This window comes from Miniopterus natalensis, chromosome 2 (genome assembly GCF_054644295.1).
Source record: "Miniopterus natalensis isolate mMinNat1 chromosome 2, mMinNat1.hap1, whole genome shotgun sequence".
Classification (NCBI taxonomy): Eukaryota; Metazoa; Chordata; class Mammalia; order Chiroptera; family Miniopteridae; genus Miniopterus; species Miniopterus natalensis.
Genome location: NC_142082.1, coordinates 180,763,756 through 180,779,539, shown reverse-complemented (window position 1 = coordinate 180,779,539; position 15,784 = coordinate 180,763,756). Strand labels below are relative to the sequence as shown.

The following is a 15,784-nucleotide window of genomic DNA, read 5'->3' as shown; positions in this document are numbered from 1 at the left end:
CCTCCTTTTCTTGACACATCCCCAGTAACAAACCTCCTTTCTACTTGCTTTGTCCAACAGAGACAACAGCTTTGCATAGAGCTTCAAATTTCTCAATCCTTGGTCTTTTCTTTCCTAAACCAAAGAACCGAGGGAGACAGTGGAGTCCCTCTAATGCATGAGGGTTCAGGTTCCAAGAAACCAAGACTCTGAAATACATGGTTTCCTTAAAAGAAAAGCATTAGTCCTGTAAACATCACCATCAAATACTAGGGTGAACCCATTTCTGGTACTTAGCTAAGTGTGATAATATGTTGAACAAAATTTACTAAGTACCTATTTATTATGTTCCAGGTCCAATACTAAGCCCTGGAGATGGAAAGATAAATAAGACCTGCCCTCAGAGAGCTCAAAATCTAATAGAAGCAGAGGAGATAGGAAAACAAAGAATTACAGTGCTTTCACATCTGTTTAGCAAGTCACAGGTTCATTCGTCTGTGGTGTGATCTGATCCTCACAGCCATGCTGTCAGGAAGGAAGGGTGGGCATCACCACCTGCATTTTCCAGTTGAAGAAACCAAAGCCTCTTAGAGAGGAAGTCACACCCAAGACCACTAGGCTGGTGTGGGATAGGAATAATGCTTGCTGGAAGCCCAGCCTCCCCAGGACCAGCAGGGGGCATCTCAGAGGGCTCTGCCTTCTGTTTTAAAATATATATGTTTTTATTGATTTTAGAGAGAGAGGAAGGGAGAAAGAGAGATAAACAACAATGAGAGAGAAACATCAACATCAATTGGCTGCCTCCTGCACACCCCCTGCTGGGGATCCAGCCCACAACCCAGGCATGTGCCCTGACCCGGAATCAAATTTGCAACTCTTGGTGCATGGGTCAACCCTCAACTACTGAGCTACACCTGCAGGGCTTCATTATCACTTTTGACTTCCTCTTAGGTATATCTCCTTGCCCACAGAGCTATGACAGTTGGGACTACTCAAAACTGGATCCAGAGAGGTTCTGGAGAGAAGAGTTAATGTTGCGGAGAGCAACACTGATAAAGGGTAAGGTACCAATTATGGACTTCTTTCCCCTTTGCCCAGGTCACGCCCAGCCACCATCTCAATGGGGCACAGAAAGGCGTTAGTATTGAAATCCTCAGGCCAGGTTCTCTCTCTTGTATCCCCAAACTAGCCACCAAAATGACTGTTAATTTATGAACCATAGTTGGAGTCAGCACAGCATAACTTCAGGAGGGCGGTATTTTATATTATAACAGATGCCAGTTATCGAGCGTCTGCTGTGTGCCAGGCACCGTGCTCAGCTCTTCTTCCTTCTTATTCAGTCCTCACAACAATGAGCCAAAGTACACACTAAATCCACACATAGGGACACTAGAGTTCAGAGAAGCAACTTCCCCAAGGCCAACTTTCTTGTTGCATTCAACAGACACGTAAAGAGCACCGTGTGCCAGGCACTGTGCTATATAAATACTGGGATCACGTGTAGAGGCAAGCACAGTCCCCGCCGTGCCGTCTAATGGGAAATACAGGCAACACAATTATACTGCAGTGGACTGGGCGCTATGACGGGGAATACAGGTGCTGAGCAGCATGGGAAGGGGTACCCAGTCCAGCCCTGAGAGGGTCAAGAAGGAGCAGGTAGGCTGAGATTCAAAGGATTGTGTTTTAGGCTGGTAAGGGGGAGGACTGCTGTTCCAGACAGAACAGGAGGCATGAGGGGAACAGAGAGGCATTCATTCCTTAAGGCAGCAGCGGGAGGATTGTGATGGATAACCAGCCTGTGGGTGCCTCAAGCAGGATTCAAACTCAGGACTGCAGTGTGGTCCAGGAGCCGGCAGCATCAGCATCTCTAGATGGACTGAATCAGATGCAGTTCACCAAGATCCGCAGTGATCTATAAACACGTTCGTTTGAGAAGCCCTGGTGCAGGGCACAGGGAAGAGAACACCTGACAGTCTGAGAAAGGAGTGTGGCTGCGGCGACCCTGGCAGGCAGAACAGCCACCGCTTATTCGGAGCCAGGTGCTTCTGTGCTACTTTTCTACATGTTTGCAGTTATTGATCCACTTAATAGGTTTGCTTTCTCAGCTGTCATCATGGACACACAGGAATTTCAAAGTGAAAAAATCTAACCTGCAAAAAAATTGTCTTCAAATTTAATGAGTTTCAGTGAATACTAAATTTAGCACCTTATGAGACTGATAGATTGTTACTTTTTAAAGCATTTAATCCAATCCAACATTTATTCATTTCAGTTGCACTGGGTTCTGAGTTTTTTGTTTTTCTTTTGAAGGCCTTTTTTTTTTTAATGTACATTAAGTGCTCGTCTAGTGTACTCCTTTAATCTGTTCATCAGCCTGTGAGGTAGTTAGTATTCACATCTCTATCGGGATCAGAGAGGTTAGGCAGCTTTCCCAAGGTGACTCAGTAAGTGGTTCTCGTTGCCTGAGGCGGTTTCTCTTGCTGCTGTCGTTGCCTCCAGGGAGGGGCTGCCTCAAAGCCCCTGGTCTGCAGTGTCACCCCAGGGCATGAAGGAACTGAAAAGCAACTTTTTCTCTCCCCTAGGAAAAAAGATGTTCTCCCTCATTTCTAAGACAGGCTCTTCCCAAAAGTCTGTCCAGATCAGGAAAGTCCCCAGTCCTCGGGTAAGTGGGGAGGCACAAACCCAGACCCCTTGGAGCCCCATAAGCTTCACTGACTTCTGGTCAGTCCCACATCTCTGCCCTCCCTACCCCATCATCTTGAGGAGAGGCCCTGAATTTTCCCAAGTTCCAGAACATAGGTACAGTGAGGGTCAATAACAGTATCGACCCAAATTCCTCCAGTTTGTGCTCATACCTGCTAATACTAGATCTCAAAGCCCATTCCACTCAGATATTTCTGGGCATCCCCAGGTTGAATCTCACATTGGCTCAAAAACAGGCTCTCCTGGTGCTCTGTCCCTTCACAGCTGAGCTCTCAGTATGTGGAATCTGAGCAGCAGAGTTACCCCTTGGGGTAGAATGGTTCCACCTCTGTGCCATGGTGGGGAGGAGGCCTCAGAAAGTCTTATTTTACCTCCACCCCAACCATAGTTACCTAGCCTTGTGCACTCAGGTGGTTGCTGGTCACAACATAAGAACAGATGGAAAAGTCCACTGTGTGCAAATTTTCTCTGCACATATCCTCTCTCATCCTTACATTTCTGCTGTCAGTCTGAGCGTTTTCTGCATCATTATGCTGCCTCTCCAGCAGATAGGAGAGTCTAGTAACGCAAGCCAAGCCAGTCTCTGCATTTACTCTCTGCTCTAGTGTAGAGCTCCCTGAGGCCTGTTAAGAATGAACGTGATGCTTCATTGAGCCCAGGGGGTGTTTTCTCTCTAACGAATCCCAGTCACCACTTCAGCACTGCAAACAGTAGCGGTCGGACAACCAGCTGCATGGTGGATGGAAAGTCCATTCAGCTTTCTTCTTCCTAGTTAAATATCATATTTATGTAAAAGCAGCGTAGTGGTTGGGGCTGGTGGACTGCTTGTCTGCCACTTGGTGGGCCATCTGTTTAGCATCACTAAACTCCCACTCATCCTTAAAGACAGAACCAAAGTGTCTTCTCTCCTTGGAAACCCTCCAGCTCTCCCCCAGACAGAATCAAGCATTCCCCACTCTGCCTTCTATGCTACTCAGCTCGTACCGCTTCTGGCCCACTATTAGTTGTGTGCCAGTGCCTGTTGTTCCCTTCCTCTACAGAAAGAGAACCTCTGATTTTTATCTGGGCACGTACACAGCCAGATGCAAGATTACATTTCCTAGCCTCCCCTACACCCATGTGTAGCCATGTGACTAAGATCAGTTAATGAGATATAGGTGGATGTGCCAGTTTCCAGGAGCCTTAAGGAAAGAGCTCATATGAATCCTTTGCCTCTTTGCTGTTCTCTCCAGTCTGCTGCCTGGAATGTGAGTGTGATGACTGGAACTCTAGCTACCATTTTGGACCCTAAAAACAAGATTTCTATCTTAGGAAAGGTGGAACCATGAGCTGGAAGAAGTCAGGAGCCCTAAGGTCTTACCCCAGCAGAAATACCATATAAGCCCTGAATTGTCTACCTTCAGACTGTTATGTGGGAAAGAAATTTCTTTTTTTTTTTTTGTAATCCTCACTGGAGGGTATGCTTTTATTGATTTGAGAGAGAGAAAGAGGGAGAGAGGGAGAGAGGGAGAGAGGGACGGAGGGAGGGAGGGAGGGAGGGAGGGAGGGAGGGAGGGAGGGAGGGAGGGAGGGAAACAGTCAGACTGGGAATTGAGCCTGCAACCTGGGTATGTGCCCTGATTGGGAATCAAGCCTACATCCTTTCAGTGTAGGAGATGACACTCCAACCAACTGAGCCACACTCGCCAGGGAAAGAAATTTCTACCTAGTTTGAGCCACTGTTATTTTGAGTCTCTGTCACTCACATACAAACCTAATCCTAACTTATATTGCCTCTCTAATATGTGATACTTTCCACACTTTACCATAATTGTCTATTTACTATTATCTCCCCTGCTAGACCGGGAGCTCCTCTGGGCAGGGACTAGGGTTCAGGGCCTTCCCAGGGCCAGACACATTAGCAGTGGCTCAGTGAGATGTTTACTGAAGGGGGTGTGGTGAGTGTGTGGACAACAGTAGCAGTTTTCACGGAGCACTCCCATGAGCAGCCAGCCACTTCGCACTGTGCAAGCTTTAGCTGCCTTCATCTCGTAAGAACCCCATGGGGAAACCAAGGCAATCGAGAAGTACGATGACTTGCCCAGGATCACCAGTTGTTGTGCAGCACGTCTGCGACTGGAACCCCAGTCGGCCTCAGTCCCCAGCCCATGCATGTTCTCCATCAGCCCCTTCTCTCCACCATGCTCCTAGGATGGAGGGCTGAGTTGTCAAGCTGTGCCTAAAAGCCCTTCCTCTTCAAGAGCAATCAGAAATAGCTAGGAAATAGCATGTATACTCTTGTGTTCCTCTCACTACCAGTTTTACTAAATTTGTTTTTTTTCCTCTCCCCTGGAGTATACTAGTGGAAATTCAAACAGCCAGAGAGACTTTTTATCCAGGAAGAATCCAAAGGATAGCAGCACACAAACACAGAATACCATGAAAGGTACAGTAACTACCTGAAAGGGAAGTGTCAGCTTTCGACTCAGTTATCTCCAAAACCCTTATTTCTTGGCTTTGTTTCAACATAATTTGTCACCCTAGTTTACACCCAGTTCTAGCTGGGGCCCTGGGCCCTGGCACCCAGTGATATCTTATAAGAGGACGGAATTGTCTTTTCAGTTCAACAAGCACTGATTAAGTTCTGCTTACGTAGTGATGAGTCCAGCACAGCACTAATGTCTGTGGGGAAGAGAGGTGGTTGGCAATGGAAGAAAATAAGTCTAAGACATGATTACTGCTCCTCTCCCCACCAGAAACCAGCATTTATTGAGGTAGGAACTGTTTTGTGCCTGGGTGTTAATTTATAAAGGTGACTACCCAGAGAGGTCAATGCCATTGAAAGAGAAGTTTGTTATTCACAGCTTTCCTGGGAACAAGAGGCCTGACTTGCTCTGCAGGCCCATGGGATAAAATGCCAGAGAAATTGTGTGAATTTACCTGAGCTACCTCCACTAGTATCTCCCAATGATCTGATACACTCATGCATTTTCACATTAATAGAAGCTGAGTTCTACAATATGCTTTTTCTCAGTGTCAGGAGGCTGATTATGAGTAACAAAAGACACTCTGTGCCAGGAACTGGGGACAAAGACCAAATCTATATTTTTATTATAGTACATGATCTGAACAGTGTGGGCACAAAAGACTGGAAAAAATGAACAGAGCCTCAGGAACTTACGGCACAGTAGCAACAATTCTAACATTTATGCTGTCAAACTCTTGAGTAGAAAGCAGAAAGGGTATGGTACAAAAAGGTTGTTTGCCAGAATAATGTCTGAAAACACCCCAAATTTGGCTAAAGACAAATTTACAGACTCAGGAAGCTCTGTAAACTGTAACAAGTTAAATTCAAAGAAATCCATTCCCATACACACCATCGTCAACCAGATGAAAGACAAAGAGTAAATATCCTGAGGGCAGCCAGAGAAAAATGCATAACATGGAAGGGGAACAATTTTAATAACTGTGCATTTCTCATCAGACCAGTAAGTCCAGATGGCTGTGGAACAACATTTTAAATTGCTGAGAGAAAAGAATTGTCAACCCCAAATTCTATACCCAGAAAAAACACCCTTCAGTAATCAAAGTGAAATAAAGACATTCTTAGATGAAAGAAAACTAAGAGAATTCATTGCCAGCAGGCCCAACTAAAGGAGGGATGTTACCAGAGGGAAACTTGGAACTTCAGAAAGGACCAAAAAAGCAACAGAAAGTGTAAATATCTGATTATATGTAGGAAATATAATGTAATAGGAAATATATAATGCGAATAGGAAATATATAAAATATATAGTAAATGCAGGGTGGGGCAAAAGTAAGGTTACAGTTGTGAGTACACAAACACAGAATTTATCTTATTTATTAATTATTGTTAATTTGTTTTCCATACAAACAACTGTAAACCTACTTTTGCCCCACCCTGTGTAGTGTTTACTACATGATAATTATCATCACTACTTCAGGTAAACCTCATAACACCATGACCTAGGAATTATTGTCTTCATTTTATAGATAGGAAACAGAGAGAGGGAGAGAAACATATACTTTTTAGCAGTGTCTTTATCACAGGTTTTTTGGTATGCTTGTTTTTCTTTTTCTATTCATGTCTTTAGTTCATCTTTGTTCTGAAAGGATAGATTTGCTGGATGCAGAAGGATACCTCAGTGCTCTGGTGATTTTATTCCACTGTCTTCTAGCTTCCAGTGCTACTGTTGAAAACTTTGCAGTAATTCTGATTATTCATTTATAAATGACCTGTTGTTTTTCTCTGCCCATCTTTAAGATGTTCTCTGTTAACTTTGTCCTACAGAAAAACCATAACTTTGTGCAAGAGTTGGATATTTTTTCTCTTTTAATTATACCTTTCCTGATTCTACTTAGCTTTTAAAAAAAGCTTTTAGTCTCCCCTTGTTCTGTGACCATACTTTAACCTGTATTCTATTTAATTCTATTATGGCACCTGAATTAGTGTTACACTTACTATTTGCATGTCATTTTTCTCGCTAAAATGTGAGTTTCTTAAAGAAAGTCTACTACCCGCACCTAGCGTACTCCCAGCACATAGTAGATGCTCAGTGTTTGTTGGATGGGTGGATAGATTAATAAAGGAACAGATCTGTGGCCATAGGTGTATATCTGGATAAAATGTAAGTGAAAATGTATGAACTTACCTGGTCTACTTCCTCTAGTATCTCCTGATGATCTGAATACACCCAGGTATTTTCACACTAATAGGAAACAGATCTACCCAAGCCGACCAACTCCAGTGATTTTTTTTTTTTCTGATATTGCATTGACAGATCATTATTCTGAGACTCAGTTCTCAAGGAAAGTTACACAACAAGTCAAGAGGAGATCAGAAGCAAGAGTATATGAGAATAAGCTTCCTAAGAAGGTAAGCACAGAATTGGAAATTTAATAGTAGAGATGATTTAAGAGGGGCTAGGAGATATGGCTGCAAAAGCTAGCACTGTTGAGATGTCAGACTAAGAACTGGGGTTTTCTCATTGTAGACTCGGGTATCAGTCAGGAACTCTCCTAAGGGTAATTTCTGGCTGAGGTAAGCACAAGTTGAATAAGTGTTTTGTCTGGATTTCTCCAGAGATTTAAATTACTTGCTTGAAATTTAGGAGCCTGGGTGGAACAGAAAGAGAGCACTGAGCCTCTGTTTTCTACTCTATAAAATAGAGATAGTAATTCCTAAGTCATGGTGTTAAGAGATTTACCTGAGATGGCTGTGATAATTATCATGTAATAAAACTACATGTCAGGCACTATACCAAACCTGTGCATGCAGTACCTTTTGTTTAACTGCCACAGTCCTCTGAGATAATTACTTCTGCTTTTCTTTAGTTTATTAGTGAGGAAAATGATGCTCAGAGCAAGTAACTAATTTGTCCAAGTGATAAAGCCAAGACTTGCGTGCAGATCTGTCTGGCTCTGAGCTTGAGCTTCTAGCAACGGAGCCTTGCCACCAGCACAGTCCCCGGAACCAAGACTCCCCGGATCACGTGTGTTCTCTTGTCTTCTCCTCCCCTGCCCCAAATGTTCCCCATAAACCTCAGTGCCTGGTAGTTTATAACAATGTTACCTTCAGCCCTGTGTAGTAGGAAGAGGCCCTTAGGACCCTGAACAGGGCAAGAGGTTTTGGGGGCTTTCCCAAAACACCAACTAGCAAAGGAGTCATGCCCTAGAGTTTGGGCCAAGTACAGCAAGTACGGTCGGAGATTTCCTGAACCTTCTTCATTTCTCCATGTTTATTACCACTGCCTATTTGCCATCAGCATTTAGCATGAAACTTTTGAGAAGTAGCAGGGCGTGGTGAAAAAAACAGACAGACATAGGTTCAAATCTTGGTGCCGCATCTCATCAGCTGTGCTACTTGAGCAAGTTATTTAACTTTTCCAACCTTCTTTTATAAAATTGAGAAATTGAAGCCCAGCAGTGTTGTTATGGTTTCATTTTTATTTTTTTATTTTTAAATTTTTATTATTTTTTAAAAACCTCATCGAGGACATGTTTATTGATATTAGAGAGAGAGGAAAGGAGAAGGAGAGAGAGAAACACTGATGTGAGAGAGAAACATTGATTGGTTGCTTCTCATAAGGGCCCAGACTGGGAACGAACCTGAACTTAGGTCTGTGCCCTGACTGGGAATGAAACCCACAACTTTTTGGTGCAGGGGATCACGCTCCAAGCAACTGAGCCACATCGGCCAGGGCTCCATTTTTATTTTTTATTTAAAGCTCCCTCAAGCCCGAATGCAGTAGAGAGCAGGTAAACTCCCCAAACACAGAGAACTCGGGGCTGTTAGGAAAGGAGAATGGATACTGGCAGCCAAAAGAACACCTCTGATAAGCTTAGAGGATCCTAGATCCACTTTAGATTTTTCTAGACTTTGGAAAACTTTGTTTTTCTGAATAAGCTCATTAAAACCAAATGGCTGAGATTAAAACATAAAAAAATAAAAGTAAAAGTTGTTAATAAAATAAAATACCAAAAAAAAGGCTGCTATCTGCCATCTCCATCATTTCATAAAAGAAGGGTCATTAATATGAAAAAGTAGAGAAGACAGTCTCAGGATAAAAGAGAGTCCTTAAAGTGAGTAAATTTACTTCATGTCAGATGTATTATGATGTATTTTTCCTTGTTTCCCTCATTTCACTGGAGACCAATGAACATGTACTGTCCCCATTTGGAAATGGGTTTTAGGACTCTTTAGACTAAATGGTCTGTAGGTTCCCTACTAACCCCAGGTTTCTGTGATTCCAGTGGGATCGTGCTATAGAATGGTGCTTCCCAGCTGGGAGTGATTTTGCCCCCTCAGAGACATTTGGCCATGTCCAAAGATATTTCTGGTTGTCACAATGGGGGTGGGGGTGGAGTAGTACTGCCATCTAGCAGGTGGAGACCAGGGATGTCGCTCAGCATCCTACAATGCACAGGATAGTTTCCCACGTCAAAGAGTTATCTGGCCCAGAATGTCCAAGTGCCGAGGCTGAGAGACCCTGCTATAGATAGAAGTAATCTCATTAGTGATTAAAACAGACGTGGTTAGAGAATAGTGTGGCTAGGTGCTGTTGCAGCCTTGTTCATGAGACAGAATTCCTGTTCGGTTAAATTATAACCACTTTTTCGATGGAAAATATTGCTTTTTTAAATACAAAAGTAGTACATAATCATTGACATTTTTGGAAAAAGGCAGAGGAATATAAGGGTGGAAAGCAAATCACCCTCCGCCCCAGCCTGTTCTCTTCCCTGATCCATTTCCTCTTGGTTGTCTGTTAGCGTCTCAAATAGAACACGTCTAAAGCAAATCTCTTGATTTTCCCACTCTGCTAACCTGTTCCTCCCCAGGTCTTCCCCCCTCAGCAGCTGGCACCTAAACCTTTGGAGTCATCCTTGCCTCTTCTCTTTCTCACACTCACTTTGAGTCCATCAGCAATTCCTGCCAGTTCTGCTTTCATAATATATTGCAAATTTAATCACTTCTCACCCTCTTCCAACTACCCAGTCCCAGCTTCATCAGCTCCCCCAACCACTTCAGAGGCTTCCCAACTGTCCTTCTCACATCCACTCTTACCCACTGCAGTCATTTCTCCACACATCAGTCAAAGGGATCTTTAGAAAAAATTAATCAGATTATGTTGTACCCTGATCAGATCCTTCCAGTGGCTTCCATCACATGGAGAGAAGATCTTAACTCCTTCCTGGGACCCAGAGCCACTGCTTTCTTTTCAGCTTCATCATATATTCTCCATTTGAGCCACACAAGCCTTGTTTTTGTCCCCCTGCTACACAAAGCCCTCATCTGCTTTAGAGTCTCTCATACTTGCTGTCCCCTTTGCCTGGAACATCGCACAGATCTTCCATCATTCAGGATTGCTCCTCCTCAGGGCAGCCCTCTCTGACCACCATGGAAGATTCTTTTCCTCCCCAGTCTCCCATTGCACTACCCTTCACCCCTTGCTCTGTCTGATTCTTTTAAAATATATTTTTATTGATTTCAGAGAGAGGAAGGGAAAAGGAGAGACAGAGATAGAAACATCAGTGAGAGAGATTCATTGATTGGCTGCCTCCTGCACACCCCACTGGGAATTGAGCTCCCAACCCGGGCATGTACCCTGACTGGGAATCGAACTGCAGTCTCCTGGATCCTAGTTCGATGCTCAGCCACTGAGCCATGCCGGCCAGGCTCCCTGTTTGATTCTTATCTGAAGCACATATTCCACAATATCATGGTATTTATTCTTTTATTTCTTGATTTGTTTATCGTTTTTCTCTCAACTGTAGTGCAGGCTCCACAAGGGCTGGAATTTGTGTTATTTTCAGCTGAATCTCCAGGGCCTAGAACAGTGAATACATAGTGTCACCCAACAAATACTTGTTGAATGAATTGTTAACATTTTCGTAACTATGCTTCTAGTCTTTCATCTATTTTTTTACCAAATTGTTTCATATAATTATGGTTACTTCATATAAAATTAATATTGTCTACTCAATTTTGCATCTTGATTATTTTAACCTATTTTATTGGAAACTATATTTTAGTACCAACTCTTCATAAACATTTTAATAGTGGCATACTATCCCTTTGGGTAGTGATATTAATATCTTCCTGAACATTATTCTAATCTTTTGTTATAGTAAAATTCTCTGCAGTCAACATCTTTGTGCCTAATTTATTTTCCTTTATTTTGGGTGACTTCCATAGGATAGTGTCCTAAAACTGGAGTTACCAGATCAAAGGACATGAGTGCCTTTACATTTCTTAATGCATGCTATATAACTGACAGTACCCTTTTTTTCCCCCTCTCTCTTTCCTGCTCAGTCTCACCCTGTCTGCAAAAGTCCTGAGCTAACTTCAAACCTATTCAACATTTATGGGAAGAGCCCTCTGATCGTGTACTTCCTCCTGAACTACTTCACCCTGCGGCAGTGTGGCAAAGACGTGTTGGTGGGCAGGAGGGAAAAAACTAAGACCATCCCATATCCTACATGTTCCTCCAGGCCCCTGCTTCCTCTTCCCAGAAGTGAGAGTGGGGGAGAGGCATCCAGTCCTTAATTCAGTGCCTGGCACCTAGTAGGTGCCTGTCAAGGGTGGCCAGATATAAGCCTAAGGGTCAGAATCTTGCTCATTTTGGTTCCACATCTGCCTCATGAAATGATTCTGTGGGACCCTGGGGCAAGTCGAATCACCTTGTGTGCAAAATTTCCTCCCATCTACCAGGATGGATGGGCTAACTAGATACTCTTAACAGACTTCACAACTCAGTCATGCCTCCAGGTGCCCACTGACCCTGGTGTATATATTGATCAGGAATTTTGGTGTCTGGGTGTGTGTTTTTTCTAACACTCTCCTCACACACACCCCTCCCCCAGACACATCAGCAAATTCCTGGCCCCAATGGCATTTAAAGATTTGGTAAAAAGCTCAGATCTTAAGAAAGCAGGCCTGATATGTGCTGGTGTCCTGAGTCCTAGCAGTTTACCATAGAGGGCGGGTCAGAAGACGGAATCAAATAGTCCTGGACTCAGGGAGCTGCGCAGCGTCCTACCTGCTGAGTGACCTTAGTCAAGTTCCAGCTTCTCTCTGAGCCTCAGTTTTCATCTATAAAGTGGGGGTGACAGCAGCTGCCTCATGGGACTGTTTTGCACAGAATGAGCACAATAGAAGTGAAGGCTTAGCCTGGTGCCTAGCAGGTAACGTTGCGTGAATGGTACCTATCTGCATATAGCTCCGCATCAGGAGAAGCTTTCATAGTGAACTGGATGGGACTTATAACTGCTGCCCTGTAGCACTTCTTATCCACAAACCTATCTCTGTCACAATTCATGGTGCTTTATTGTTCATAAAATGCTTTTCTTTCTATCACCTCTTGTTCTGTAAAGACAGTCTAGTGTAATGGGAAGAGCCTGGACTGGGGGTACACAGCCCTGGATTTGAGTCCGCAGCCCAGCAGCCCACTGGCCTTCAGATCTCATGTACACAGTTTACCCTTGGTACTCAATATCTGTATCATCTCCATCCTAAAGTAAGGGTGGTGACACCAAACCAGTAGTGTGACCGGGACTGAATGGCACATACCCAGTACTAAGTAAATAAGAACTGTCATCATTATTAACATCATCTAAGGCCGGTGTTATTATCCCTATTTATAGATAAGGAACTGGAGACATAGAGGGTGACATATCTTGCCTGAGCGCCCACAACAAGTGATGAGTGTAGCTGAGATTCTGACCAATCCAGCAGGGGTGGAGGGCTAGAGGGAGCAAAGAAAAATTACTGACATACAAACATGAGCAAGGGAATGAGACCTTGGGCCTGAAAGGAAAGAAAAGTTGGAATTCCTTCCTATTCACCACTGTGATAAGAGTAAGAATTTTAGATGACAGTCTAAAAAAAGCATTGCCTAGCCCTTCCATCAGCAGGAAGAGAGAGGAGCTTTATTAAAAGATAGGGGGTGGCCTAGCCATGGAGAGGATAGCCTCTTTCCAAAGCAGGCCACCGTCAAAGAGCAGAAAGAGTCTTTCCTGCTCAGGTTTCAGTGATCTCATCCGCAAAGTTTCCCCTCTCTCCCATCTTACCGTCCCTCCTTCCCATGCCCTAGGCACATCCTACTAATAATGCCCAGAGTCAATACCAACTGACAATGAGGGGTTTTCCTTGACCCTGAAATCCACTGAGTCCAGCCTGACCTACGCTGATGTCATCAGCCTGACTCTGTCTAACATGAAGAAGAGAAAGGATATCCTCCGGCAGTTGAACCGTCTCCACTGGAGTGAATGGACTTTCTTTGACAAGTACCTAAGAGAACTGCACAACAACTTCCTCAGGTATTCAAGGGGCTTTGGGAAGTGGCAGTGTTTCAGCATTTATCTATTGTAGCACATCAGAGTAATTTTTGTTGTTAATCCTCACTTGAGGAAATTTTTCCATTGATTTTTTTTTTTTTTTAGAGGAGGGAAGGATGAAGGAAGGGAGGAATAGAGACACCAGTTGGTTGCCTCTGGCACCTGACCTGCCTGGGGCCGGGGATCAAACCTGCAACCCAGGTACATGCCCTTGACTGGGAATCAAACCTGTGATGTGGGCTGATGCTCCAACCACTGAGCCACACCAGCCAAGGCACATCAGAATAACTTTCAATTGGGAACTAGCCCTATAACATCTTAAGCACATTCAGCTTTCTTATGATCAGAATGTAAACTCCACAATAACAGAAACCAGATTTTTATTTTATTTGAACATTGACTTAGTTTTAGATGATGTCCAGGAATCCCTTTTATTGGTGTGTTCCTTTTAAAAAGATATTATAGTTTTGTAGTTGTTACTTTTTTAAGAGTCACATCTTAAAGAGGTACATGATGAAGTGTTTATGGATGAAATGACATGGTATCTAAGATTTATTTTAAAATAACCCATTTGGGGTGGGTATAGGGGGGCAGCAAAGGGAGTAATAGATGAGTCAAGATTGACCTTATGTTGGTAACTGTTGAAGTTAGAGAATGGGTAGATGGTGTGCATTATACTACTTTCTTTACTTTTATATATAAGTTTTATATGTTATAAAATTTTAAGTAAGTTTTTTGTGTTTTTTTTAAATAGTGGATATAACAAGAACAAAGGTAACAAATGTCATTGTGGAATATTACTTGTAGATGGCCCAGGGCCCTTTTGGATATGAGTTGCCACTTACTTCCCTAACAGACCACATCGATTAGGAGCACTGGCATTGAAGTTGGACAGACTGAAGCTCTAGTTAAGCTCTCTCATTCTCTGTGTGAATTAGGTCCATCAGTGGTGTGAGTGAAAGGAGATGTCTAGCTCAGTGCCTGGCTCCAGGGAAGTGCTCAGTAAATGATGGCTCTTAGAGATATTACACGTGAGCCCATACCATGGAAACTGCGGGGTCCAGAGGAGAGTTTGCAGTGGGGAGGCCTGGAGCAGTCCCCTGAGCAAAGGCAATCCAGCAAGTATTTTGCAGGGTTCTCTGCTGCGAAGGAGGAAGAGCCTCGTTTGCACATGCAGATGGAGCTCTGCAGCGAGGGAGAAGGGTCAGCTGCTGCTGAAAAATCCCCTTTCTTTTGAGTCCAGAGCTCCCATCTCACACTTGTCTGGGGGCAAAACATCCACAATTCAAAATGCTTTTTGCAGAACTCTCTGAAATGTTTCAATATGTGATTCTGTCATACAAGCTAAAGATGCTTTTACTAGTGGGAAGTAGGAGCCTGAGACCTATGCAGGCTGCAACATCTCAAGACATGACAACACAGAAAAGATCAAGGATTTACATCCAGGTTTTTGTTAGGAAAGGTAATCAGGACAAGGACAGTTTGCTGCTGACTTCTCTTTCTCCATTGCAAGCAGAAGCAGGCCCCAGAGGGTTAAGGTTGTGGCAGAAGATCACAAAAGTGAGAATGTTGTGTCAACACAATTTTTTCCTTTGCCTTGGGAAAAGAGCCCCATCGTTGGAATAACTACTGGTTTAGGACAAGTTCAATGCTAGTTTTTATATTTAATTTGATTTACTTTATTATTTTATATTTTAAACATGTCTTTAAACATGATTTCAGAGAGAGGAAGGGAGAGGGAGAGAGAGATAGAAACATCAATGATGAGAGAGTCATCAACCGGCTGCCTCCTGCATGCCCCCTACTGGGGATCAGGCCCCCACCCGGGCATGAGCCCTGACCGGGAATCGAACCCTGATCGCCTGGATCCTAGGTTGATGCTTAACCACTGAGCCACGACTGGCTGGGCTCAATGCTAGTTTTTAAATATCAGTCTTTCTACATCTATCCTACCATAGCAGAGAAGTAGGTGAAAGCATCTTAACTTCACTCAAATATATATTTATTGCTATTTTGTCTACCTTGAACACCCATAACCTACTGCTTCATCAAACAAATGTCCACTCAAATTTCAAAAGTCAGCTGGTATATTAATTACCCAACTCAGCATTCCTATTGTGTACCCCAAGCTTATCTAAAGACATTCCACGGAAAACCTCCTATAATAACACCAGCCGCTGCCAACATCAAGCACTTCCTGTGTACCAGCACTGTGCTAAGCACCTGGCCTGTGGTAACTGGATCCTCCACAACCCTAGGTTCTGTT

The 15,784-nt window shown here is 43.6% G+C and overlaps 1 protein-coding gene across 1 annotated transcript in view; it reads left to right on the top strand.

Moving 5' to 3' along the window:
- Positions 1-15,784, top strand: part of FAM227A (family with sequence similarity 227 member A) — a 39,423-nt gene that overhangs the window by 16,867 nt on the left and 6,772 nt on the right. Inside the window, 6 exon segments of the mRNA XM_087813807.1 lie at positions 931-1,116; positions 2,562-2,641; positions 5,017-5,107; positions 7,464-7,558; positions 11,495-11,652; positions 13,348-13,500. Coding sequence (XP_087669933.1) covers positions 931-1,116; positions 2,562-2,641; positions 5,017-5,107; positions 7,464-7,558; positions 11,495-11,652; positions 13,348-13,500 — 763 coding nt within the window.